Here is a 26,840-nt window from a genome sequence, read left to right on the forward strand (position 1 = left end):
TACCATTTAAAAACCTTTATTTTGAGCTGCCCGGAAAACCAGGCCTTTCAGTTTTCCAATGGACATTACATCTGGCTTCGTCAAGTTTTGTAGATGAAGAACTGGGGTCTCTGTTATATCCAGCTAGTTTTCCAGGGTTATCTTGTAAGTTACACAAAAAGAAACGTGTTGGGTGACACACATTCCAGCTCTTGTCTTCAGGAGTATATATTCTCTTGGGACTTTTTGCATTCATACATTTCACCTTAATCACATACCATTTTGCCTCAGCAGGTAGACCGAGCACAACCATTTACAGCCAGATCCTGTGGCGTTAATCCTTCTCGAGAACACCTTTCCATTCTATAGGTGTGATGATCCCCCCCGTCCTAACCACAGTGTCACACGCAGACCAAAGTGCAAACGGACAATTTATCGTATTGTTTATTTGATGCTTATTGGACTTGTTTGAGTGACGGGGTCTGCTGTGGCGATGCACACTGAACGTGCCACTGTACACACACAGTCCAGTCATAAATCGAACCCCTCCACACTCGGGCCAGTGTGAGCCTGGCGGGTTTTATACTGTTTATGTTTCAGACAACACACACATCCTCCAAAAAGTGCACTGTAACACCCTCCCTGCGGCGTCTGTGTATATGACTTTCTCAAACAGTACAGACCAGGATGCAGAAATCGCTGTGAGTGCTGTACTGTCTCACACGGGTGATATTACACGACTGGAGTTTCATGAACCATCCAAAACTGCTTCCCCAAACACTGGTGGCATAAGAAAAAAATGCAGTGAAAAGCAATAAGACGTAATTACATTTACCGACTCGGGAAGAGCAAAGCTGGGCAAGTCCTTCCACTGACTAGACCACCTCTCTCTGGCCTCATCAAAGCCAGGGTGACGGACAGCGGCTATATTATGACATCACAGCCGAATCTCAGACGGGAATATCAGTCAAGCTGGCAGCACGGTGCACGATCCGCAGTGCTCTTGGGGGGATTACTCTTAATTCTCCCACACTGAAGAGAGGAAAGGGAGGGGGGGGTCTTTGCTGGTTTGTTTAATGCCTTCGTGAAATGGTACTCTAGGGTGGGGGGGTGGGTCTGACTGAACTGTTAAATCAAAAAGATTACACAGGAAGATTAGTCAGGGCAAAGACAAACAGGCATGACACAGTGGCGCTGGTTTATACGCCAGCACACAGCGCCGGTATTAATCTCCTGCCTCCATTGCGGCTTTTATCACCCCGTCAGGGTTCAACCCCGGGCTTCTCCACTCAACTAAGAGGGAGCCCTCGTCTCTAGCCTGTCCGTTCCCAGTTTGATATGCAATTGCTCATTTTGTTGACGGATTAGATGGTGTCGGTGCAAAGCTGTGGACGGGGAGTTCCTCCGTGTGTCTGTGGGGCAGCTACAGCACAGATCCGACCCGAACGAACACCCCGGCACTCTGGGGCAGATCGTGACACGCCTCGGCCTCTCTCTCGTCCCGCCCGACACCAGAGGGCGGATTGTCGTCAAATGAGATCCAGCAGGAGTAGCGTTTGGATTTACAATTCGTAGGACTGATTTAGTTTAAATAAATAAATTAACACATACATATATATATTTAAATTAAACATAAAATCCTGGTATTGTTTCATTACACGCTGGATACTTCAAAGACCGGAAATGCGTCGTATGAGCCAAGCCCCTGCAGACAAGAAACCCAACGAATGGACATCCTGACCAAGACTCTACATCACAGAGATCCGGTCTAGGAGGGGGATTTAGTTTAGTTTTTTAATTCAAATCCCTTTTTCTACTGAAGGAAAGTGAGGTTTGCGGTTGATGAGTTACACACAGCCCTGCCACAGTAAAATGAGCCTCTCCACACCACAGGGCTGTAGTGCATTGTCTGCATGAGCAGCTTCTAGCAGCAACCGCTGTGTTGTGTATCATCTCCGTGTTCGGGCTGCTCGTTTTAATGCAGAAGAGCTGTGTGTGTGTGTTTTATATCTAATAGTCCTATGTGTTCACCACAGGTACAATCACATCATTTATAGCCATTTCCCAGTTAGAAGCCGTGATACCGACAGGCCAGACAGCCTCTCCGTTCACCTGGAAACCCAAAATAAAAAGGAGCTGGTGTCCAAATGCTCGAGACAGTGGCCGGCCAAAACGGAGAGAGATCTTCGCCGCCCCACCCCCGCGGTCCGATGACGGCGCCCTCCGGAAGACGGTCAGATCCGGGTCAGCTGGTGCCAGAAGCTGGACGGCATGAAGCTCTCCATCTTGTCCATGAAGAAGTTGAGAGGAGCGAAGAGTGTGCTGAAGAACTGGGGAGACAACAAGAATCCATGTCGATGCCCAAATTCTCCATGATATCTAAACTTCCCCTCCAAAATAAAATTAAATCAAATGTGCAGTCTATTTTTACCTTCACGAGTCCCTAAGCAGGAGCTAGAATTAAACTCGGGCTGCTCCTAACTGGCATGCAATCACACGTAAACATGTTGAAACTCCTACAGTTTACTCCACCATAAACAAGACTTTAATGTGTTTATCGAGCTGTACATTTCACAGCTCAACAGCTGGTAATGATAGAAAATGGAAAACGAAGCAAGCTGCAGCAGGAACAGGGGAACACAAATAAGGAGAGATAAATAAATGGCCATCCCAGTCACCAGAGACTTCCACAACACATCCCCAACTGGAACAGCGACAGCTCAGGTCTCTCTCAGTCCACAGTCCAACACAGCAAGTCCATTTTATTGATATAATCAGCTTCAGATACCAGACAGACCGATGTTTTGGGAACATGTTACAACGTCAAGCTCAGTGATGAAACTGTAGTTTACAAGTTGAAGTTTAGGATTGAAAATAAGAGGCACTGAAGTACATGGAGTGGTGAGGTTTTTTGGAACAAACTACTAGCCGTGTTTCTCGATTCCTTCAGGCAATGGCTGGCCATTACACACGGCAGCCTGTCTGAGACGCTCAGTCACTGACAAAAGTCTGTTAAATGTGTGTGTGCGTGTGTTTGTGCGTGTGTGTGTGCATGCCAGTCGGAGAACTCACAATTAGAAATCCCCTTTCTTTTACTTTAGAGAAGGCATTGCCGCTTGGAGAATCGACCTCTCCCCGTCCCCGTCAACACGCACAGCCCCGCTTCGTAAACCAGAGGCCGCCTCCCAGGCTTTGCAGTGGGCCTTGCCAAACGGGAACATAATTTCCCAGGTTCGTAACCCTGTACGTTTTTATATTGTACTAAGCATGCAAAGCTGTCAGAGCCGCCGACCAACCCCCCCCAACCCCCACTTCTCACACACAGCAAAATTCCACCTCCTGACCGAGCCGCACGGCCACATCAGTGCACTGAACTACTGCCCAGAGCTGCATATTAATGCTGTAATTTCTCAATCTGAGAGTTCAGGAGAGCAGACGGGCCGGTGTTTAACTCCGGTCCTGCAGAGCCCGTGGGCTTTGTTTTCATTGCTGCGGAGCTCTCAAGTATTCCACTAATTGGACAAATGATTTGCTTAATTGCCCCCACATTCTTTCTGTTTGCAGGCTTCACTCCTGGTCTTGTGATGCTGGTCCCAGTTGTGATTCTACCAGCTTTTTAAGGAACACACACTCAAACATGAGCAAACTTGACTGGACCCAAAAGGATGTGCCAACCAACAGAGAATTCACAAATTGGATACCCAGGTATCTGTTATCAAACTTTTTTTTATCCCTCTCCCAAGAAACGGGAAGCATTTCCGAAGCCCTCACAGGAATGCGGCTGACATAGTCCCATTGTCAGCCCTCAAGCTGATAAGAGAGAGGAAAACAGGGAAGATGGGCAATTAAAGTCTTAACAAAATAAAAAAAGGGGATCATTTGGGTGCAATTGAGTCTAAATTTATGATGTTTTAATTGTTTTACGGGGGGTATCTGTTTCTGCTCACGTTTTGGGGTCTGTCTGCGGTCGATCACAGGGGTAATGCCTTTTCTTAATCTGAGCATTACAATAGCCAGGCTCGGTGCAGATGCTGTAAAAATGGGGTCCCTGGGAGCGTTTCCCAAAACAAAGCGCAAATATACCAGCACTCTACATTCTTGCTTTAGGTGTTAATAAGACTGAGGAATTTGGGTTGGATTGGCTCATAAAAAAGGCAAACAAACAGTTAGGAGGTACACACACCCAAGGAGGCCAACATTATGGGAATGTGAGCGACTATCGGCCGTAAAGAAACGTCTGGGTAAGCACCAGAAGATCTTCACACACAACTCCACCAAATTCATCAGAGTTTACACTTGGACAATATTAATTTAATCCACCTCTTAATGGATATGTTTTATATCTTCTCGATTACTGGACACGGACTTCCAAGCTTCCTTTGCCACTCTGTCTGAAAACAGGAGCTTCACACAACCCCCCCCACTTTCCTTTCCTCCACTAAACAACCCACCCTCCGGATCGGGGGACGAGGGCCCTCACTCGACGAGATAAGGAGTCATGGAAAGATCAGAAACGGAGGGCCGCAGCCCAAGAGGGGCACTACAAAGTGTCCGAGTCAGGAGAGGGAGGCTCTGATAAGACACAAGTGGACTTCAGAGCAGAGGGAACGGGTGTCCTTCACTTGCGGAAGAGACGGGACTTGTAAGTGAAGCTTGGCAAAGGATTAGATCATCTTGTCAGCTCTTATCTCCTGACCAGCAGCGTAACGTTTGTTTTGTTCTCCGCTCTGAGGCAACGTAATGCCAGTGCAGTCGTGAGCGTGGGTTTGGAAACGTGGGAGAGGTGCGTAGGATTTGGGAGAGGGGATCTGACCCAGACAAGCATGGAGAGGTGTAATAAAACAGAAACTACAAAAATAACATTAAAAAACGCATCTCATAGTCCAGTCATGGTTGAAGGTTTACCGTCCTCTTTGCGAGTTAAGAGTTTCAACTGCGGACAATTATATGCTAATCCACACATGCATAAACCTGAAAAATCACCACAAAAGGTTGTAATAATAAACTTAATTGTGCCTTTAAAAAAAAAAAAAAAAAGAAAAGTATTGACGGGAGACAAAATTGCCATTCATTGCACAAGGGCTATGCAAACTCTAGGAACCTCGAAATTAAGAAAACCTCTGACAAAGCAGGAATGCGTCTGACACAAACAGTCTGGGGAGAGTATTGGGTTGCAAGGCTAGCCCTTTTTGTTTTTCTTGATCCAGATTCCTCACAGATCTCACAAAATCAGGGAAATTATGCAGCAGTAACGCTAACCTTCAAGCACACTTCCCTGGGAACCGCCGTCACATGCCTTTGAATTTGCCAATTTTGTGAGGGGCGAAGGGGGTTGTTTCTGAGTTGAGACACCCAAACAGATTTCTCCTGTGTTTGTTTCTGCCTAGTGTACTTTCATTTTCATTAGTTTTCCTCCTAAATTTGAGCCACCTGAAAGCACAACCTGTGTCTCCTGCTGCCGCCGTTTGTTGTCATTTTGTTCTCAGACCTACACTGTGTATGCTGTGAAATAGCACACCAGCGATCGTACGAGAAAAAGAGCCGCATGAAACGAGTGACAGGAATACGCCATCTGTATATACCCAGAAGCGATGCAAAGAAGTGCATGCTGGGAAATGTCATCAGATACCTGTGCTTGGGAGGGCGGAAGTCAGGCACGAGATTCTTCTGTTAGTTGAAGAGGGCGGGTGGTGACATTAACTGTAGACTGTACGAGTCCAACACTAGTGCTTGTAAACACTAGGGTTTTATAACTGTGGACTGGCTGAAATGGGTGGCACTGGGGTGGATTGAGATGCTAGTTTCTTCCAAGTGCAGAAACAGTCAAGCAGGACTCGCTTAGGCTTGTCGTTATAATAATCCGGCACCGAGACCTAAAACCGGCAATTAAATCTTAAACAACCACCTATGCAATCCATTTGTTTTTATTGATTGCTCAACAGCACAGGGACACGCTAACCGAAACTTAAAATAAAAACAACGGACTGCCTTGCAGGACCCGTACCAAAAGATAAAGCGTTTGAGAAATCCCCAGTGCCGGCAGTCGCTGACAGTGACGGAAGGCAGTAACGCATGGAGAGCCTCCAGAGATAGTAAACAGATTTTTTTTTTTCGGTTGGGGGGCGTCTGAGACTGTATGCGCCCCGGCCTGGTATTAAATAACTTGTTTAAAGAGATAGCTGCTCGAGAGCACGGACCATATCTGGATGCTTCGTCTTGTATTTCCGATGTGTTTTTAAAAGCCTTTTTCCAATTCATCTTTCTTTCCTGTGTCTATTCCTCACCCCCCCGCCCCCCGCAAGAGGAACCACCTTTAATACTGACCAGAAAAACAACAACAACAACAACACATCTGTACTGATCCGATTCACAGTCAAGATGAGTCACTGCTGACCAATCTTTTGTCGAGTCGTTAACTTTCTGAATGGGCTCAGATTCGTCACAAGCAAATATTTTGTTTGGGTTACAAGACTATCCCATTTCCGTCTCCTGACTTTTGGGTATTTTCCCGTTACTTTTTTAATCCGTCTCATCCAGATACTACATAAGAACATAAGAAAGTTTACAGACGAGAGGAGGCCATTCACCCCATCGTGCTCGTTTGGTGTCCATTAATAACTAAGTGATCCAAGGATCCTATCCAGTCCTATCCTGTTTTTGAATGATCCCAAATTGTCTCTTCAACCACATCGCTGGGGAGTTTGTTCAGATTGTGACGCCTCTCTGTGTGAAGAAGTGTCTCCTGTTTTCTGTCATGAATGCCTTGAAGCCCAATTTCCATTTGTGTCCCCGGGTGCGTGTGTCCCTGCTGATCTGGAAAAGCTCCTCTGGTTTGATGTGGTCGATGCCTTTCCTTATTTTGAAGACTTGGATCAAGTCCCCACGTAGTCTCCTCTGTTCCAGGGTGAAAAGGTTCAGGTCCCTCAGTCTCTCAGTAGGACATTCCCTTCAGACCTTGAATAAGTCTGGTTGCTTTCCTCTGAACTGCCTCTAGAGCAGCGATATCTTTCTTGAAGTGTGGAGCCCAGAACTGCACACAGTATCCAGATGAGCTCTAACTAGTGCATTGTACAGTCTGAACATCACTGCCCTTGTTCTCAATTCTACACTTTTGACAATATACCCTAGCATTGTGTTTGCCTTTTTTATTGTCCACATAGAGTCCTAGGTCTTTCTCATGCGTTACTTCATCTAGTTCTATTCCTCCCATAGTGTAATTATAGTGGACATTTTTGTTACCTGCATGTAATACCTTGCACTTGTCCACATTGAATTTCATCTGCCAGGTATCGGCCCACAACTGAATATTATCTAAGTCCCTTTGAATAGCCTGTGCTGCCGAGATTGTATCTGCTGAGCCACCTATTTTAGTATCATCTGCAGGGTTTCAATTTATGGTAATAAAATATAATAAAATCCCCACCCGAGGAGGAATCCTAGGCAAACGGGCACGAGAACCTCAGACGCGCCGCCAGGCACAGGAGCACACTTACAGCCTTGGCGAAGACTCCCATGAGCTCGGGGAACTGGTGCGTGAGCATGGCCAGCATCGCGGTGAACGAGCAGAGCCCCGCAGTGAACAGGATGAAGAACGGCAGCTCTTTCTTGGGGTAGACGGACACCTCGTGGAACGCTGCCAGGAAGGAAGAGGAGAGCGCGGCTCAGAAAACGGGGGGCGAAGACGATCAGATCTGGACAACTTCCCACCTCCGTCCCCGTCCCAGTGGCCCCAGCCTGGGTGAAAGCACCGATGCCAGCAGTGACTTACCAGGCAGCAGCTCACGATCTGCCGACTCCGTACAGCCAGGGTACGGGTAAAACAGATGCCCTTTCTCCAGCGGGTACGGGATCATACGAAACGCTGGCAATACAAGATGGTGGAATGGTTAAAAAGGCAACAGAGAGGGAATCAGAGGAAAGACAGGGCAGAAAGAATTACAGATTGTTTTCCTGTAAGTGAGTCTACTTCTCACACAAAACATGGCATTTTCTATTCTATTGATGTCGTCTACAGCTTTGAAGTGGCAGTATTCTTAAACTTTGATCTGAATTTCACCTTTTTTAAATAGTTTTTCCAGCGAAATTGCTTACTTTGGTAAGATGCATTCTCCCCGTTTGCTAATTTTAACGAGCTGCTTTGTCTTGCTTAAGTGTTTCATGATGTGCTCTTCAATGCTTTTGAATTTAAGCATGCAAACTACAAGCATAATTCATCTTCCCACCATAAAAATACTACAGTAACACTGCCTTCAGTCTTGCAATATGACTTCAAATTAAAAAGCAAACTACTCACTGCCTTCCCACGTGCAGTGCAGCAGGTTTAACGCTCCTTCTACCCTCTTCCAGTGCTGCAGGTGAAAGAAGGCGTAGGCCACCGCTTCGCTGTCCCCCCGCTTCAAAATGTGCTCTGGCGGCAAGATCAGGCTTTTCATTTCTAATAAATACTGGAACCAAAAAATACAGATCGTCCATTAGCGAACCCTGGGCTTCAGACGTGGGACGGCTGCATCTGAGCCTACATCTTTTAGACGAGAAAGAAGCACGCTAGCCCGGGGGTAGGGCATCTTGGCCCTCCCATTCCACGGCAAGTCTCCACCTGCGGGGTCAACTGAAATTATCGGGGGGTCAACTGAAGCGAGTGAAGTCCTACATCGAAGCTGAACGGAATGGAAGGGTCAGGATTGTCTATCCCTGTGCCAGATCTCTGCCACGAAAGGTTCAAAGAGTCTCTTTAGTCCAGCGACCGTTTGAGATCACACAGTTCGGGCCCATACATCGGCCTCTTCCCATCTCACACCTCGACCCAGGCACTTATAACGACCCGTCAGGGCAGAATCTGCGAGACATTCATGCCCCGTGACGTCCCCTTTTGAGCCCACAGCCATGTTTACTAAACACAGTCGGCAAACCAGCTGAAAGAAATGGAGACGGTAAGATACGGAGAGGGTGTTGGGTGACCTCATTTAGAGGCCATGCTCTTTCAACACACGGAGCAGACCTGGACTTGAAAAGGGTCCGAGACGCCCGGTTCGCCGCTGGAAGGGTTTCGCGTTTGTTGATTTGTTTTGTCTTGTTTTTGTAAAGGAAAAGGGCGATAACTCAGAACGGCTCCTGCCATTACAGCGAGGGAGTCAGAAGTCACGTCTGTCAGGTGAAGGATGAACACTGGGTATGTTTCAGGTAAAGCCAAATCACAACTAGATGCTTGAAAAGCTGAAGCATGCTGAAAATTCCCACCTTTATAACACATTCTCCCCTTTATTTCCTTAAACCATTTTCTTTTCTTTTTATAACCTTTACAGAATCAAAGGAGGACAGAGGTCTCCCTGGCATTTGATCAGTCATGCAGACAATTTCTTCCAGCAATTACCTCCCTCCACATGAGCTCTATCGGAGTGGACAGGCCAGGACAGCTCCGGGCGGAGTCGGCCAGCAGAGGTACAGTGACTCGGACGCGGTTCTTGCCAACAGCTGTACTTGCAGAGGATTACTACTGTCCGCCCCTAGCACACAGTCAGATGCGATGTCCATATATAATGTCTTCAAGACCCTTTTAACAGCAGCCATGCACTCCCTAAAATGTGTGTGGGGGGGGGGGCACTTCTGCTGACCTGCGAAAGTGTTAATCAAGAGTCCATAAATCTGGCTCCTTTACGCACCCTGTCCAGGGCTATTACTGGGTCACTTCCCAGCCGCAGGAGGTCTGCTGAATTTTAGGAGGATCTGCCAATTGGGAGTGGGAAGACTCTACAGTAAACTGGATGTGTTCTGGCTGCGTTTTCTCCTCCAGTTGCCAGCCGGCAGAGTGCGGGTCAGGGAGTTTGAGAGTCGTCCTCGGAATGAATAAAAGACGGATATCAGTTTGCGGTTCGTTTAGAGCCCCTTCATAACGACACGTTTCAGAACCAAACCCGGGTTTCTACCTTTAAACATCTGATCCACACTAGTGCACAACTGAAGTGTGCCACAGACCTGTACAGTAACACCGGGGGACAAGTTCAGCTTGTCCTTGTGGGGACATCACGGTGACAACAATCTGCGATGCCGACCTCGTTCTACTACCAGCCAGCTCCGTGAGCAGCCGTTAGCATCTACTGGTTTTACCTCACGAATGAGAAACATGTCAGCATACAAGCTAATCACATAATCATTTGTATAAAACGTGTTACAACAATACTACTACAAATTGTACAATGAGATCTGTAATCAGTGAAGGTTAGTTTAAAATAAATCATTACACACAAAGAAACTTGGATAAATGTCTTTCCTATCTTCCTATAGGATTAACTGTTCTTCTGCTTAAAACCAAATCTGTTATTCATGAAGAGCAACGGACTTGGAGTGACTTTCACCTTCACCGGACGCCCGTTCATCATGGGTCAGTGTAGCTGACTGATCCAAACTGAGCCTCTCTCCACATCGGTTTAGAGGAACTATGCATACGCTGAAATTCATAAAAAGATAAGAATCGAATGCATTTGTTTTGTTATGTAGAATGTGACTGTAGTAAAACAGTGACCTGACAGTTACACACAAGGGACTAATCCATAAGCAGTCAATATCAATGACGCACCGAGCGACCCGTCACAGCCCTGCGAGGGGGGCTCGATGCCTCTGCGTTAAGCCCACTGAAACCCCACCGCCACTCATGGCAGCACAGACCCCGCGCCGCCGGTGGGAATCCGATAAAGAGCTTTTCCTGGCTTATTAAAAATGACTGCACTTTGGGAATTCCCTTCGTTTTATCCCGCTGCAGTAAATTAAGTGGAATTTAGCATATGTGGAAAAAAAACGAAAACAAAGGAAAACTGTCTTTCGCTGAAGGAGATTGGAGCTGTCATGGCAGGTTAGGTCGGGCAGATTGATCAGCCAAAAGTGCGCCATGGGAGTGTGACCCCAGCGACGGACTGGAATGCATTTAATCAGGTAAAAATATTGCTAGGAAATTGCTGGGTTGGCCAAAGCACTGAGCAAATCCGTGCAATTATCTTGTTTCGTGTTCTATAGAATATATTCTCCTCTTAGCAAAATGTTTAGCGCCGTCTTAAACAAAAGAGACTAATTACTGGGTTTGTAAACGGGTTTAACACCCTTTACAACGTCTTCACAATTAAAGCAACCATTTCAACATCCAACGCCCACCTATCAACTTGTTTTACGGTTTGAAAAACATCTCTTGACGGCAAGGGCCAGGTGATTCCGGCGCCAGTTGGCAGCGCTATGTACAGGTAACGCCAAGCGAGACAGAAGGCGTCGTGTTTGCAGTTGGGATAAACACCCTTGTAGTGTTTACATGTCAGCGCAGGGGCAGCCTGCTTCAGTGACACCACTTACACGGGAATAAAACAAACAGCAAACCAACATGATGGCAAAACAACAGCGCAGGGGTCTGGGAGCTATAGGAGACTTGGAAAAACAAGAACTTAAAACAAACAAACAAACAAAAAAAGACAATAAACACAGTGCGGTACTGTTAGATCTTCATTTTTGTTAACTGTGCACACACAGGCCTAGTGACACGCATCACCAAAGCTGTTTTACAATGTACAAACGCCACTTAAACGTCATGAAATCCAAACATAATGATGCGCAGCCTTAGGTTATGTTTTTTATTATCATTAAATAGATCGGCACTGATTACATTCTGCCTGCATGCTTGTGTCTGCGGCCGTGCCTCAGCTTCAAGTGCTAAGTGCCGTCTGGGGCTGTTTGCGATGTTCTTGTAGCTGATTTTACGAGGAAATGTTTGGAATCGGAAAATAAACATGTTATAGGTGGCTGCGTGTCAGAATAAGATCACTGCGGACCGAAGCCAAGCGAGATTCCTGAGTTACATGGAGATCATCGCACGATACTTCTGTGCATCTCAGTAATGACTGTAACTTGGGAACTTAATTAGAAAATTCGAAGTCCTTTTAGCATAGAAAAGCTTTTACAGTTTATTCATTCAACACATCCCAATATGGCAGCCTCTCTCTAATTTACATATACACACCATTCATCATGTAAAACTCAATTGAACCATTTCTAGACTGTTCTACTGCCTCTCTCGGAACATCCCTGGCCTCACCCAAACTCCTCAGCTATGCCTTTTCCCTCTTTCATTGTTCCCTTTGCTGTTTGGTTAAAAAAAATTAAATACAATTATAAAAACCTTAAGGCATCCCCTCCCGCTTTAATAGAACTGGGAATGGAACGGCAAAACCCGTGCTCCATGTTTCTGCAGTCGAGCGCGGCCAACATCGAGGCGTCCCCCGCCAGCGCGTGAGTTATGTTAACAGCGGCCAGGAGATGCGTGCTTATCATCCACTGGGACGTTACACAATGCGCAGGAATGATCCTCGGCATTGGGAAACGCAGTTCGGAAAGCAAGGTGGTGCTTTGGTTTGGCGTTAAAGACCCCTATGGATCCTCTACAGCTCCAGGCAAATTAGTTCCAGGACATTAAATTGACTGGGAAAGGATCGGCGTCCGTTTTCTGCTCCGGAGTGCGTGGTCGAGCCTGCGAACGCTCTCCATGCTGAAGATAACTCTTCCACTGAAACAGGAGAAGAGTTTCACCTCCTTTACATCACCAATCGATCAGATGCTAACCAGCATGCCCCCAAAATTACATCACAAAGACATCCATCTCGTTTCACACGGACGACAAACTCGGCTCAAAGCGAGAAGGTGAATAAAGCCGAATCTGCCTTTAAATTGTGTAGAGTTTCATGAAGCATCTAAACCATAACAAATATACATCTGTAAAATATGTTCAGAGATCTATAGAGACAGAGAACTAGGCACGGACGGATGGCATGCACACAGCTTGGATGAGCTGCTTTCTCTTTCTTGAAGAAAGAGTGACACCTACTGACAGCCAATGACTTCACAAGACTAATGGAGGAATCCTGATCCCCACGATGCCCACAGTCTTACAGCACTACTATCATCCGGTCTGAGCTACCTCGACACACAAATAACAGTCAAGAGAAAAAGAGCGCACCTTTGGCACGTGTGGGTTGAACTCCACAGCTCTGTGAATGGCTTCCACTGCGTTCATCTCCGCCGTGCTGAGGCCCCTCCGCGATGCCGCCTCTGGGGAGAACCTGGGGGGGGGGGTGACGGCAACACGGACACAGTGATCTCAAACAGCGTCTCGTGACCACAAAAGCCCCCGTGACGCGCCTATCCCGCGCCCCCCTCGTCCAACGTGGGGCTCTTGCACTTACCTGTCCGACACGGCGCGCGCTTTCAGGAGTGCGGACGTGTAGCATATCGTGGCGGACTTCGGCAAGCTGATATCTGCGTCGAAAAAGAAAAAGAAAACAATGAGAAGGCGATCATACGAAGAGAGGCTTTTTTAATCCCCGATCGATATCGCTCCCCCTGCTCAGAGTTTAGGAAAGACAGAGGTTCCTCTCACCGTCGTACTTCGCGAGAACAGCCTGAACGTCAGCGTAGGCTTGCAGCTCCAGCAGCGCTTCAAGTAAGTTTTCGTGGATATTTAACATTCCCAGGAGCGGGAATTCCTTCATTAACTGTGGGAGGGAAAAGGCAAATAAGCTCACTCTTCGGACATCATCTTTCCCAGTATTTATACTACACGCAGTCATGCACGGATTTCAGAATCATTAGGGGATTATAACGAGAGTTTTGAGAGTTAAATTTAGGGTACTTTTTCCACAGTGGGAGATATCAATGAGCGACAGCATCTCTGGGAGAAATCCGTGGACGCACTGACTGACTCACGTCTCTCATCATCTTCACCGCCTCCTTGATCCGCCCCAGTTTCCGGGCGCACATGGCTAGCCTGCGCCTGATGTAAACCAGTGCGTTGGTGTCCTTGCCAGCTGGTGAGAATGGAGTTTGAGTTAATATCTAACAGGAATAAAAGTCCTCCCCCGGCGCCCGGGGTTCCTGGTCACCGCTGTGCCGACACGCTGAGAGGGGCCGGGGCGGTCCCTCTCAGCGTGTCGCCACAGCGGTGACCAGCTGCCCTTGGCCTTCCCCATCAGCAAAGCCAAACCGAGGGCCTCACCGCTCCTCAGGGCCTGCCTGAACAGCCGCTCCGCCTCGGTGATCGTGGTGGCTTCCTCCTCTGCCAGTAGTACGTAGGCTGTGGCACACCTGCAATACGGAGAGGACACGGGGCGGTCAGAGGAGACACTCGGGGCTGAAATAAACTGGGCTCTGGCACTTCGGGATCCCATCATGCTTTGCAGCGGTCACATGGGAAGGATACACACGCACACACGCGCACACGCGCACACACACACAGGTCCACTCTCGTTTATCCACCTCTCTCTGCAGCGGTGGAGACATTTCCCCCTCGAACAACAAAGCATGGAAACTACATTTTAAGTTGGATTCTATCTACCTCATCTTAACGGGGCGGGACATTAGAAATAAGGGCTTATTTTAACCAAGTGGGCTAATATTGCCATCTGTGTACAGCAAGTTATCAGAACCCGGGGGGGTGTGTGTTGTGTGTTAATTGCCGATTCGGTAGTTGGGGGTTTACTGTTGTGTGTGTGAGTTTATTATCTTATCAATCAGAGGTGTTTTTTGCACTGTGATTTCTATCAGTTTTGAATGTGTAAATGTGATTCTATGTGTTCCCGTTTGGTTTATAGTCATCACTTTAGTTTGGAGTCGTATCATGTTTTGATTTCTCTGTATTTGGCCTCTCCATTCACTGTAGTATTGATAACACAGCGTCAATTTATTCGTCTGCGATTATCGAGAGATTTAACTGTATGCGAGTGAACTTTAAATTAGCCTACAGGATACATTCATTCTCTCGTATCCAAGAGTCCGCCGCTTTTTCAATTCACATCGGATGATCGGTGTTTGGTGGACTAACTAAATACAAGAACTGAGATTCATAGTTTTATAATGGGAATCAATTAATTCTTGGCGTTTAATGGCGGAATTGCGAATTTGACGGATAAACGAGAGTGGACCTGTATCATATAACTTCACTAAAAAACAATAGTCTCTTAAGGTGCATTTTCATTGCGGACGCACCTAACCCTAATCCCTCGCTCCACTCATCTCTTCCTTTCCGGCTGGTCAGATTGTTAGCGGTGAATTCTAGGTTGACTTGACTGAAAGTGATCTTATGATCCATGCGGTCGGTACCCCCGTTTCATCAGCAGGCAGACTCAGAGAGCAGGAAGTGTTCGGTTTCAAGCCCCCGATGCGCTCGTCGGCGTTTCGTGTCTTGTTCAACTCGGTATCCTGCCGTGCTCACCGTGGGCGATCGGACATGCGCGTTGGGGGGATACTCACTCGTGGTTCAGCTCGATAGCCTGGTACGCGGCTTTGATCCGAGCTTGAGGATTCCTCTCCCTCCAGGCTTTCTGCATCACTTGGAGAAGGAAGGATAAGCGTTTTTAGACACCACGGCCAACGCAGCCCTAGCTAGATCAGTACTGACGTGTTTCCGTTAAGCGGTTTGTTTTGAACCGGTTACATCCTAGGGCTTAATTTCTCATTAGTTCAGCTGCGAAATAATAGCGCCGCAGCGGTAGACTAAGACTCCTTGCTGCAAATTAGACATTTCCAAAAGCAGACGACTAATTGATTGACTTGCTCTCTGCCCATGATGCCTCTCTCTCCGAATTTGATTAAACGATGTCAGGCTGTGAGGAAGACAGACTGGAGCACTATTGAATTGAAAGTCATTACGTTATAAAGGCAAGCTGTCTTCCCCCCATACAGACACATAATTAATTTAATACATGTCAGATTGGGCTCAAACAAAACACTAAGCTTATACGTTTTCTTGCGATTGTAAATGATGCATCTAAAAATGAATGTTGACAGTTAATAACCCATCAAATACTTGCATGCACAAAGCACAAAAGTGGTTCCTTTTTTATCTATTATCTGCTTGGGTTTGTGTGGTTTGTAATTGTGTAGCGAACGTCAATTCTCAACATCAGGATAGCAGGGCTCTGTATTAGTGATCTGGACACTTTTCCGACAGGTGTTCACTAACAACACTTGCGTCGTCTCACAGCTGGCCCAGTCCTGTACCGACAGAGTGTCTGAAGACGTGATTCCAGGTGTCAGACTAGTTTTCAGTACGATGTACAGAGACACTCACAGCATAGACACGTCATCACAATAGAGGATCAGCACAGTAAAGCTGCAGAGATCAGTGGGCTGTGAAAGGGGCACAATATCAGGGAGACGCTCTGCTTCCCGTGCAGGAGCTGGGGGCTGCTGATGCAGGCGACCCCAACAGGCCGACACAGAGCAGACGCCAGCGACAACCGGACGCTTTTGGATTGCAGCCATTTTCATTCGAGCAGCATCTCTCATTAAAATGCGATCAGTCCACTTCAGTGCCAGACAGCATCATTAACGAGGCAGCTCCGAGTTTGCGTTGGAAACGGGCGGAAATGTGGCTGAGGACGGCGCCTGATGTTTACATCCTAAAACACATCGTCATCTCCGCCTGTCTAACTGTTTCTCACATCAGATCAGGTGACGCGCTTATTCCCCAGAGTCACAGCTCCGCCAACTGGAATCAATTCGAGATGCAAAGTGATGGGCACGGCACAAAAGCCCTCTGAACTGTGGGCTCTCTAAGACCTCCCTAAGAGTTGATTCATAATTAACAGCTCCAAACTAGGGGGTATAAAAAAGTGCAATACAATACCTGCGTCCTCAGGCTTCAGCTGCTCTGTGTCACAGGTGAAGAAGGTCTGATGATCTTGGGCGGAGAGGTTCATGTCATAGTAAGTCAAAGGCTCTTTTCCCGTCACCCAGGTGTACCTTCAAAGCAGGCCGAACAACACACAAGCAATGAGACGGACGGAGGGGTAGAAGCACACTTGTTCACACGGTACACATTACTTCTGCAAACCTAGGAATATGGCGCCAGGAGACAGAGAAAATTGGTTATAAAATTGCCACAATCGCCTCCCAGGCATAATATGACACCCCTACCCCAATATAACACGATCTGATAGAACGCAGTAAAGCAAAAATTGTTTTGAAAGTCGAAACGCGAAGCAGAGCAGATTCACTGCATTTTTTTTTACTTGCACTCCGATCTTCATTGCATAAAAAAAGTCATCTGCAAGTCTTACAGTTATAACATTGACAGTTCAAATATGTTGATTACCTATTTTAGCTTCATTTGAACCTTTTCTTAAAACTCCCATCTCCAAAATGTTTTCAAACTATCTTCGTTAGCAGTAAATATTACTTAACAAGAGTCCGTGGCTCCCGGGGGCCGCATTAAATCAGGGCAGAGGTGCACCTTGTGGGATATGAAACTCACCTGCTGTATTCTGCTCCTCTGAACAGATTTAATGGGTTCCTCCACACCTTGCACTCTGTAAAACAGTCAGGAAGAGATCAGGCAGAATGATGAACCAGTAGTGCTGATGACTTTGGTGTCTGGGACAGATTTGTGCAGTCGTGCAGGCGGAAACAAGAGGATTGCGAGCATGGCAGACGGGGGCCGTACCTGACACGCTGGGTCTGGGCTCTGCGTCCCCGTTGACCGAGGAGAACATGCCGGACGAGCTGCTGTTCTCCACTCCTCCCAGCAGAGGGCGCAAGTGGCTGACGGAGACCTGCTCAATGAACGAGGTGCCATACTTCCTGAAGTACCACCACTCAAATATCTGAAGGACAACAATAAGGTGAGGAAAAGATAGATACAATACAAACTGGACTGCAGCCTAGATCAGTCCACTGCCTCCCCACAAGGTTTCCACTTTGATCTATTGCTTCCCCTTTCCGTACCAAGCTGATTATTTCTTCTTCCCATCTTTATGCGCTCTTCTAACTCTTCATCTCTCTCTCTCTCTCTCTCTCTCTCTCTCTCTCTCTCTTATATATATATATATATATATATATGTTGTTTATAATATTTGAGACACATCTTGCAATGGAGCAGAAAGTGCAAAACACACAATATTATATTGCATGAGGTCAAGGCTATAACTCACCAAGATGAGGCCAGAAATGAGAGAGGAGGTCCCAGTCAGTGCCACATAAAACTTTGGAGTGAGAGTGTTGAGAAAGACAGACGCTGAAAGGAAAGAGAAGTGCGTTACGCAGGCATGACTACAAACAGTTTGCATTTCAGTCCAGTTCCCATCCCATTTCCTTGTTTTCATTCTACTGTCTTCATTGTCTTCTATCTGACACAGAACAGAAGGATAACTGGGACCACTCTCTGTATTTGATCATTTACATACATTCAGAATACTGTACAGATCCTGCTTAATACACAAGACTTCAGACCTCAAAGTGTGGAGTGTGTATATATAAGTCAAACATGTAGTGGTAGTCAACTAATAAGACTCGATAATAACACAAATCGGCACCTGTACCCTTTTAAACCGTAGCTGAATACAGAAACGATACTACATCTGCAGATTTGTACTGTTCAATACCTAATATGGTCCCTAAACTCCACTCTTTCCATTAATATCTCCTGCGGTGTACACAACATGTTTAAGTCATGCAAAGCCTCAAATGTAGGACCTCCTTGACAAAACATAATTACGTCCACATTCAAATGTCGGTGCGGTTCACATCAATGGTCCACTTGCCAGTGAATGACAGAGCAGCGTGTGCATTGAGTGATGCAAGCAAGATGGTTGTTATTGTTATTTAGTATCACTACTAATACTAAAAACTTGCGTAAACGTATTGAAAAAGGGGAACTGAAATAGAAACCTGTGAAAAGCTACACACTTCTCGCACTGATGCAATTCATTTCAACTGCTGCACATTTTCTCCCTCGTTTAAACTGGGAAACAAACACTCAATCACATTCACAGCGCTTTGTCCCCATGCAGCCAAACACACCACCTACTTATTGTCTACCAGCTCGACCACCTGGACATCCAGTCTGCGACGTGCCAGCTTACTAATGAATCAATAATATGCAAATACATGAATTAACTCGCACTACAGGTCCGCCTTTGCGTCTTTTCCGCGACCCACATTAACTGCAGTGAACAAAGGGGGACCCTTGTTATGGTCAGCGGTGTGACAGCTGTCAGCACAGCACCGCCGCTGCCGGCTCTTTACGTGTTTAAAACATGACAACCGGACGTCAACACCTATGCATATCCGGGTTGGTGAAAAGAGTGAGAAACACAGGTGCGCCCCGCCGCCGTGCACAATAACACAGGACCCGAGCCAAACTTTCCTGGCTGTTGGGAGCCGGTCCAGCCCCGGTGCCGGTCCCGGGCTGCGCTCACCTGTGGCGAGGTTCTCCTGGACCTTCAGCGGGCTCCGCAGCACGTACACCAGGAACAACAGCATGACGAACCACAGGACCCATAAGTAGGTCCAGGACCACGACAGCCAGGATTTTAATTTCTCCGTAAACCCGGGCGATGGTGAGTTACTGGTACTGGCGTCCGCCATTTTTAACGCGATAGCATATAAACACAGGAACCATGGGATACTGGAGGACCGTCTTCCGCATAACGGCGAATCAGACGCGCTGAACCGGGCGGATAAACGTGCTCTGTGGGTGTTTATTTCACACTAATGCCATTTCCCCATCAGCAGTTCCTCTCCTGTACTTAACCTGACTCTTACCGTGGCGGTGTAATTCTTAATATGTATAAATAATGTTGTTAACCTAATTTTACAAATGCTCACTTGACAGATAGGTCGCGGTCTCCGTTTGCGCAGATTCCCGCAGTTCTGCGCAGATCTGCAGAATCCCCGCGCTCCTATTGGTGGAGCAGCGCAGCCACACGAATGCGACCGTAATCTGTGGTTGGTAGTTAGTAGGCGTTTCTTTTCAAAACGAGGTCGTTTAGTTAATTTTAAAATCGTAATTTCGTGGTCTTTATTATAGATAAAAATACAATGATGTGAATATTTAATAAATAAATGTGATATTTTAAAATGAATGGGAATTTATTTAATAACTAAGAGTATTTTGACGTGTTAAATTGGACAGTTTTTGGACAAACTGCACAATTTAAACCTGTGTAGTTACAACTATTAGACATTTATGTCAGTAATTTGTATCTGTTAATTGTGTAAATAACATTTATTACACCTGAATGTTCCTGTATTTTTGTATTTGCTTATTAGAGTTAGTATTTGGTCTTTAAACCACATACAGTATTTCAGATTATTCCCAAAAAAGCGACAGTGTAAATGGGATATTTGCAAGTGTTTACTTTCCCATCCTATGCATGTCGTTTCTGAAGAGTGCTGTCTGGGTGTGAAAGAGGGAGATGCCCAGCAGTCGGCAGTAGACTCCCTTTTTTCCTGCAAAGGTTTAATAATAAAGCGGCCATATTTAAAAAAATAAGACGACTCGTATGGCTCCCATGATGCACTGCGCACTGGGGCTGGTCCAGAGGAGCCAAGATGGCCGACTTCGAGGAGCAGCTTACCGATGAGGAGAAGGTAGGGAGCGTGTTTTTAATGTAAAATAATGCCCTTTTTGACACAATGACGCGGACACGGCCGTTTTACACCCCAAGGACACCCTGGCTGCCTCTCTGTCCCCTCAGACGGGTCCTTTATGCCGCGTTAGAGGCTCTCCTCACTCCTGTCCATGGTTAAGATTTAATATCTCTTCCGAATTAATTTCGCACTTGTGGGGAATCTGCTGGAAGACGCCTGGCTGTGGTTTCATGCACTTCTTATGTGTGTAATGGTGCTCGAGTGGGACGCTTCAGCTTTACTGGACTTGACAGAGAAATGAAGCCAAGTTAGTTCCGTCTTCCAGTCCGGATTAGGACACCCAGCACTTTTCCGTCGCTTGATTGTATTGCTATACAAGCGAAACCAGGGGCTTTGCTTACTAAATAAAACATGCACCGTCTCCTCCAGAGGCAGAGCAAGTCGTCTGGGTCTTTCCGTCTCTATTCGGGCCTGTTTGAATGCATGGAGCCAGCGAGCAGGGCTAGCTTTTGCGAACTACTTCCTGTTTGTAGCCTATCCCCTCCCTGCCAAACGGGCTGACATCGGTAGTCTCCGCGTCGGTCTGTGTTTGGCGTTTTCCCCTCTCGATTTAAGTTTTGCATATGCTGATCAAGCGCAGGCTAGATTGAGTACAGAAATAAACAAATCCGCCACATGCAATAATATGCAAATGAGCCAGAATGAAATAAACAGCACGAATTACCTTCTTAAAAAAAAAAAAAACTCAAACGTGGAGAAGCAGTTGTTGGTTTTGCTTATCGGAGTGTGTAGGTGTCGTGTCGGTAAGGATAGGGAACAGCGATATTTGAACGTGGAGATCCGCTTTGTATGGGGATATTGGGTGCTGTGTACATTCATAGATATGCATCTCGTCTTAATAGGAGTGTGTACAGTCTTGCCTTGCAATCGGCCTGATTTTCCTTTAAATAGGAGTGTACTTGCAGATCACATGGAGAGAAAGTACAGTGATGCTGCACACATTATACAACACACATTTGCACCTATGGTTTTGAAAAAACGCAAAAGCATTCTATGAGAAACTAACTCAGCACATCCAGTTGTATACCTCCCCCAGATTGTTTGGTTTATTAAAGTGCATTTATTATATTTAATAATTTGAAGCACACATGCTCTTTCATCTGATCATATTAAACATTTGACGGATACATTGTGTCCTTTAGAATGGCTTAGAACACAACTGCATTTCCTCTTCTAAGGGATCTTGTTTGTGCCTCTGAAGAATAACAATTATATTTTAATCTAGAGGCTACAAACCCTATAAAGTGTATAGTATAGTTGGGGCTGTCATTGCTGGTTATGAAATCAGCGAGCTGTGCAAAGTGCATTCGAGAGGTTTTGCTCACAGCAGTCATGGAGTTCCCTTCTTACTTGTCAGTTCGATCTCTTGAAACCCGAATCTGGCCGGGGTGTGGTTGTTCCTCACTTCTCTTAAGTATTGCTGACAGACAGTTTCTGAATGCAAACTCTTAGCTCCAGGCCCGCTCTTAACAGAGCTTGCACTGAACAGGCCAAGGTTATCCAGAGCTGTGGTCTCAAAAAGCCAAATCGTACTGTATCGAACGGTACCGTATGCCTCCTGAGATTTTAATTAATATGCTCTTTCCACTGCCTAGGGGACGGCTACCTTGTGAAACTGCTGAGTGGGGCTTAGTTTGACCTGTAGTAGTGACAGTGCTTCTCATCAGAACTTGCTGACTTGTCAACATCGTCCTTTTTATCCTTTGATTTTTATGTATATTGTGTGTGTTACAAAAATGTCACTCTTCGTAAAACCTATGCATTTAAACAAGTGCAAAAATAGGAATTGTCTAGCCTGAGATAAAGAAGTAACCTAACAATTGACTTTCATTTGTGGTCAAATTCCTCAGGCATGTCTACACACCTGGCTGGAATCTCACACTCCTTTAACCACTTTTCGGAAGAAACTTTTTAGATTGAATGAATTAACTCAGGGTAGCGTCTCTGGATATACACATTATCATTTTAAAACCGGGACAGGTCTGTCAGAAATGGCTCTTGATATCAACAGTTTGTTCTAAAGTCAATCCAAAATGATGAGGCCTATACAGTGAAATTATCTTAAACCAGAATGCGGACATGTCGTGTACTGTGAATTCAAAAGCTGTCTGTGGTTTTAAACATAGGATACAATACAATACAAACTGCTGTGGAAATAAGATGTACAGTACTGTTATAACTAGTTTTGCACTGACAAAACATTTCCTGGACATTAATGTAGTTTGACAGGCCAGCGTTGCATCCCATCATTATTCATCTTCAGTCCATCTGCTGAAAAGTTGTCCGAGAGTAATGACCGAAACGTGTTGTCATGTATTGAAATTGCCAATTTCTTGGTGCTTGGAACGACTTGGTGTTTTGAACAATGTTGACTTACAAATGAGCTTGCTATACAGAACAGTCTTGTTTAGAGGTTTGTATATTAATAATAATAATAATAATAATACAAAGTTGCAGTTCAATTCTGTTCTGAAGCCAACATGCGGTTAAGTTGTATTTGTCTTCAAGCTTTATAGCTGCTAATATCATCCAATCAAAAAAGCAATAGACAGACTAGAATTATTTTTTTTTCTACGATTTACTTACTGTTTTCAGCCTTCATCATGTGTTTCAAGTGATGAGGTAAAACTAATTCTCATTTAAAAAACAAAAAAGCCTGTATAATTCTTCCTCCATTGTTACGAAAGCTATTTTCACTATTTTATTTTTTTAATCGTTATTGCCCCTGATGAAAAATTGAAATTTGCAGTGGAGTGCTTTTACATTATCTTTGCCAGCAACTGTTTCAAAGCACTCAGGCGCGGCTCAGAGAGAGGCAACCCCAGTCCTCTCGCGGGCCTGAGACGTGCCCTGTCAACAACAGGAAACGGCTACGGAAGGGTGCTCTCTCGAAGTCACCAACGGCACAATGCGACTCTCGACCTGTTGATGAGCACCGTGCCAGTGTAACTGTGGAACAAGAGGATTGCACTTTTTAAACATAAAATAAAGTAAACAGTGGGAAAGGAAGATTCAGTTTCTTTTCTATGCTGTCTTATAGGTTCTTTAACGTTTTAAACTGTGACCCAAAGCCTTTATGTATTGCTGGTACCATTGTAGCATAAATTCAGCCACTCACGTTCTCGTGCTCTGTAGTCATTTGTATAGAAGCCAACATGGCTGCTGGAAACTTCACACTTCATCACTTAGTTTGAATACATTTGCAGAGAAAGACACGTGGGGTTCATCTAACCTGAAATGGGTCAAACTGCTATGCAGCCCTGGAACAGGGTGTTTAACCCACATGGGATTTTTATCTATTCTCTCTCTCTCTCTCTCTCGAACTATCTACATAACGTATGTGCATATTAGGCATATACACGTTTATACACTTTTCAGTAGATAACTTTAGTGCAGTGTAGTCAGAGGTCATATAAGCCTGCATGTTAAGACGAGCAGGGTATGCAGATAGGTATTCTGGAAATGTTCTGAGGTGCAGATAAACCGATCTGAACGGCAGCATCAAAGGAGTGAGAGACACAGAGGGCTGGGGGGAACGCAAAAATCCAGCAGTTTTAGTTGCAAATACAAACTGAGCCTTCGGATGGAACGTGATCTCAATTAAAGACGCGTTGGGACTCGCTGCGGTCTGCTGTATTGTCTGTAGCTGCTGCAGGTTGCAGAGTAAAACTGCAGGGTGAAGGAGTACTGGTTGCTTATGATTCCTTGGAAGAACAGAAGGAAAGCGGGGGTAATTCACTAAATCATAAATAATGGAGGAGGGCTGACCTCTCCCAGTCTAGGATAGCAAAACACTTACACTTCAAAATTGTATGTCAAAAACTGCAGTTTGTCTATTTAATTATGATAGAAAATATAATTTTAGTGTGCCATCAGTAATATTTCAGCGTTCTTTAAGTGCAGTTTTTTCCCCGTCACAATCAGCCTTTTAAATTGCTTTTATTTCTTCTCTTTTAAATGCAGAGTGTGCAATTCTTTCTTCCTTTTGCTACCTCCTGTTTGGAGTGGACTGTTTATTAAATTGGCATAATATCCGCTTTTCGAATCATCGTGTGTTGAATTGTGCATATTGTGTGACCACTAAGTTGCGCTGAATAAGGTGATCCTCTGACAAATTAATCATCCTTTTTCGGCCTGGCAATGTGCTGAGATCAAGCAATCCTTTTTTCTATAACCACAGTGATTCAGTGTTGGAAATGGCAGTTTATAGTGCCAGCTGGATAATAGTCATGGAGACTGGTAACACCCAACTCCACAGGTGCCAGGGCAGTTATTGGGATTGCTGTAATGTAGTAAACTGAGAATCGCCCTCCCTCCAGATGACTGTACCCCACCCCTGTCCACCCTAGCTGCTTTAATACAACTTTATTGTCAGTTTGGGAACTACCGTGCTACCTACGACGCAGCTTGCTTCATGTTAATGCATGGAATGGCAAGTACTATGCAACTTAAGGGTGACTTTTGATATCTCCACAGCCGATGCCATGTGGTTGCATTATCAGTGGATTTGGTCCGTCTTTCACAAGAATGTGGTGAATTGCGCAAGGTGCCAAGCTCCAGAGCAGTCCCACCCTGTGGTAACTTCTTCAGAGGAATGAATGAATGACTGTAATGACTGTTGCTCTCCGGTAGTCATTGAGTGTGTTAATTCGCCTGCTGCTTTTGGAGGTGTCACCTTTATTTATATAAAACACCAGGCCTGACAGTTCTAGTCAGGGGTTAACTGAAGGGTTTACGGTACTCGGTCCAGACCCATATCACCGAGGCTAAAAACGGCTCCATTCCCTCAGGCTGCATGTATGCGATGGGCCTCTCTGTCTGTGAGCCAGGCTGGCTGCTCTTCTCTGGACAGGGGCCAGTGGACGAATGGCCCTCCTGGAATGCGGAGCCCAAGATGGAGCGCACTGTTCCGAGTGCGGCTCTGATGGGGATCTGAAGCACTACGCACGTATGCCAGCTCTTGTGTGGTTTGAGTCGGTACATAAACCAAGGTTCGGGTTTTTAGGTATTTTCTGAAATCCATGAAGGAGGCCTTTGTGTGTGAAATGTAAGATTTGCTCGTCTCTCGGTGTTTTATTGCAGATGTAGATAGCCTCCTCATGTGTCTGTGCATCGACTTGCACAATGGGAGACTCATGTAATAAGCACTTTGAAACTCCTGGGCCAGGCGGTGGATACTGCAGGGCTTTGTTTGCAGCTTTCCAATTTATTTTGTCTTGCCAAAAACTCGACAAGAAAGGACAGGTTCACGCAAACAGTATTGGTTTGTTTTCATTCCCCTAGGGGCTGGAGTTTAGACCTTTCTGGGATCCGCTTGCTGTCCCATTTAAACCCAGTCAAGAAGCTTTCTGTTAGACGCGGGTCTCATGTGCACAGCAGACAGAAGTGCATGTTGTTGTAATTGGCAAGAATAAACTTAACGGACTGCAAGCAAATTCCCCTTATTGACGCTTTTATTGTTTAACCATTCATTAAAACAAATTGCACACCAGTGATGCAGTGGTTAGTGGTTTATTACCATGCTTTCAGTTATACGATTAATGTTTAATGCCTTTATTTAAAATTCAGTACGATACAACGTTTATAGTACCTTTATGGCTTTCAATGAAAAGGTTTAGTGAGTTTTTTGTTGTTTGTTAATGTTTGCATGTAGGACTGCAAGAACAAATTGCAGAAGTGACTGGTTTGCAGAAGAGCAAGGTAAGAGTAGGGTGTCTGGGCTCGGGTAATAATACGGGCTTCCCTGTCTCAGTTTCTTTGACATTTCAAAATGTAATAAATAGTTGTAGCAAATCAAAGAACTTTTTCTAAACTAAACATCCTTCCATAGCTGTGTGGCCTGTTGTTGTTGTCAGCCAGTCTCCTCCAGTCAAGTCAGCCAGTCTCCTCCAGTCAAGTCAGCCAGTCTCCTCCAGTCAAGTCTTTTCACACCATGAAGCCCAATACAGCTGCCCATCTCTGAGTCAGTCTTTGGGAGAGTTTAACAGTACAGGACACAGACTGGGGCTCATTGGGATGCCAATCAAACCAGCATTTATGTTAAGACCGAAGGATGGATATCTTAAATCTTAATATCATAACATTTTAATGCAGAAGCTAAATATTCTCTAGGTAAGAAATCTCACATGAGGTTTCAGAAAATAAGTGGAAAAAAAATAAGTCCCTCTGACATTTTTGAGTGGTGAAGTGAAAACAGTGGAACAAACTCGCCACGTTTACCCGACACGATGGTTCTCACAGAGTCCTCCCGTCTCCCTAATGTACAAAATACTCCACACTGAAGAAGTCTTGTTTATAAACTCTTTTTCTCATGCTTTTTTATTTTTATAACACCCCTCCTGAGGATTGGGTTTGACAGAATGCCATCTTCAGTTTGACCCATTTCACTCACATGGTACCGTCCG

At 45.5% G+C, this 26,840-nt stretch overlaps 2 protein-coding genes across 3 annotated transcripts in view; one reads left to right on the top strand and one right to left on the bottom strand.

Moving 5' to 3' along the window:
• Positions 1-19,525, bottom strand: st7l (suppression of tumorigenicity 7 like). Its single transcript, XM_066703420.1, has 15 exons — positions 19,203-19,525; positions 17,937-18,019; positions 17,450-17,609; positions 17,261-17,315; positions 16,634-16,749; positions 15,256-15,334; positions 14,003-14,091; positions 13,714-13,814; positions 13,388-13,502; positions 13,194-13,266; positions 12,968-13,070; positions 8,273-8,423; positions 7,748-7,840; positions 7,473-7,612; positions 1-2,309 (listed from the first exon to the last, which is right to left on the bottom strand). Exons 1-15 carry the CDS (start codon positions 19,369-19,371, stop codon positions 2,214-2,216), a joined length of 1,623 nt encoding a protein of 540 aa, XP_066559517.1. The 5' UTR covers positions 19,372-19,525; the 3' UTR covers positions 1-2,213.
• LOC136749285 (F-actin-capping protein subunit alpha-1) overlaps positions 19,217-26,840 on the top strand; it is an 18,539-nt gene continuing 10,915 nt past the window's right edge. The window contains exon 1 of one of the 2 annotated variants that reach the window (XM_066703422.1): positions 19,217-19,343. In XM_066703422.1, the coding sequence (XP_066559519.1) occupies positions 19,341-19,343 (3 nt within the window). In that variant the 5' untranslated portion in view covers positions 19,217-19,340. Of the gene's footprint in view, positions 19,344-20,291; positions 20,377-26,840 lie in introns of those variants that run through there. The other variant, XM_066703421.1, reaches the window with a different exon arrangement.

The sequence above is a fragment of the Amia ocellicauda genome, chromosome 5 (assembly GCF_036373705.1).
Source record: "Amia ocellicauda isolate fAmiCal2 chromosome 5, fAmiCal2.hap1, whole genome shotgun sequence".
NCBI lineage: Eukaryota > Metazoa > Chordata > Actinopteri > Amiiformes > Amiidae > Amia > Amia ocellicauda.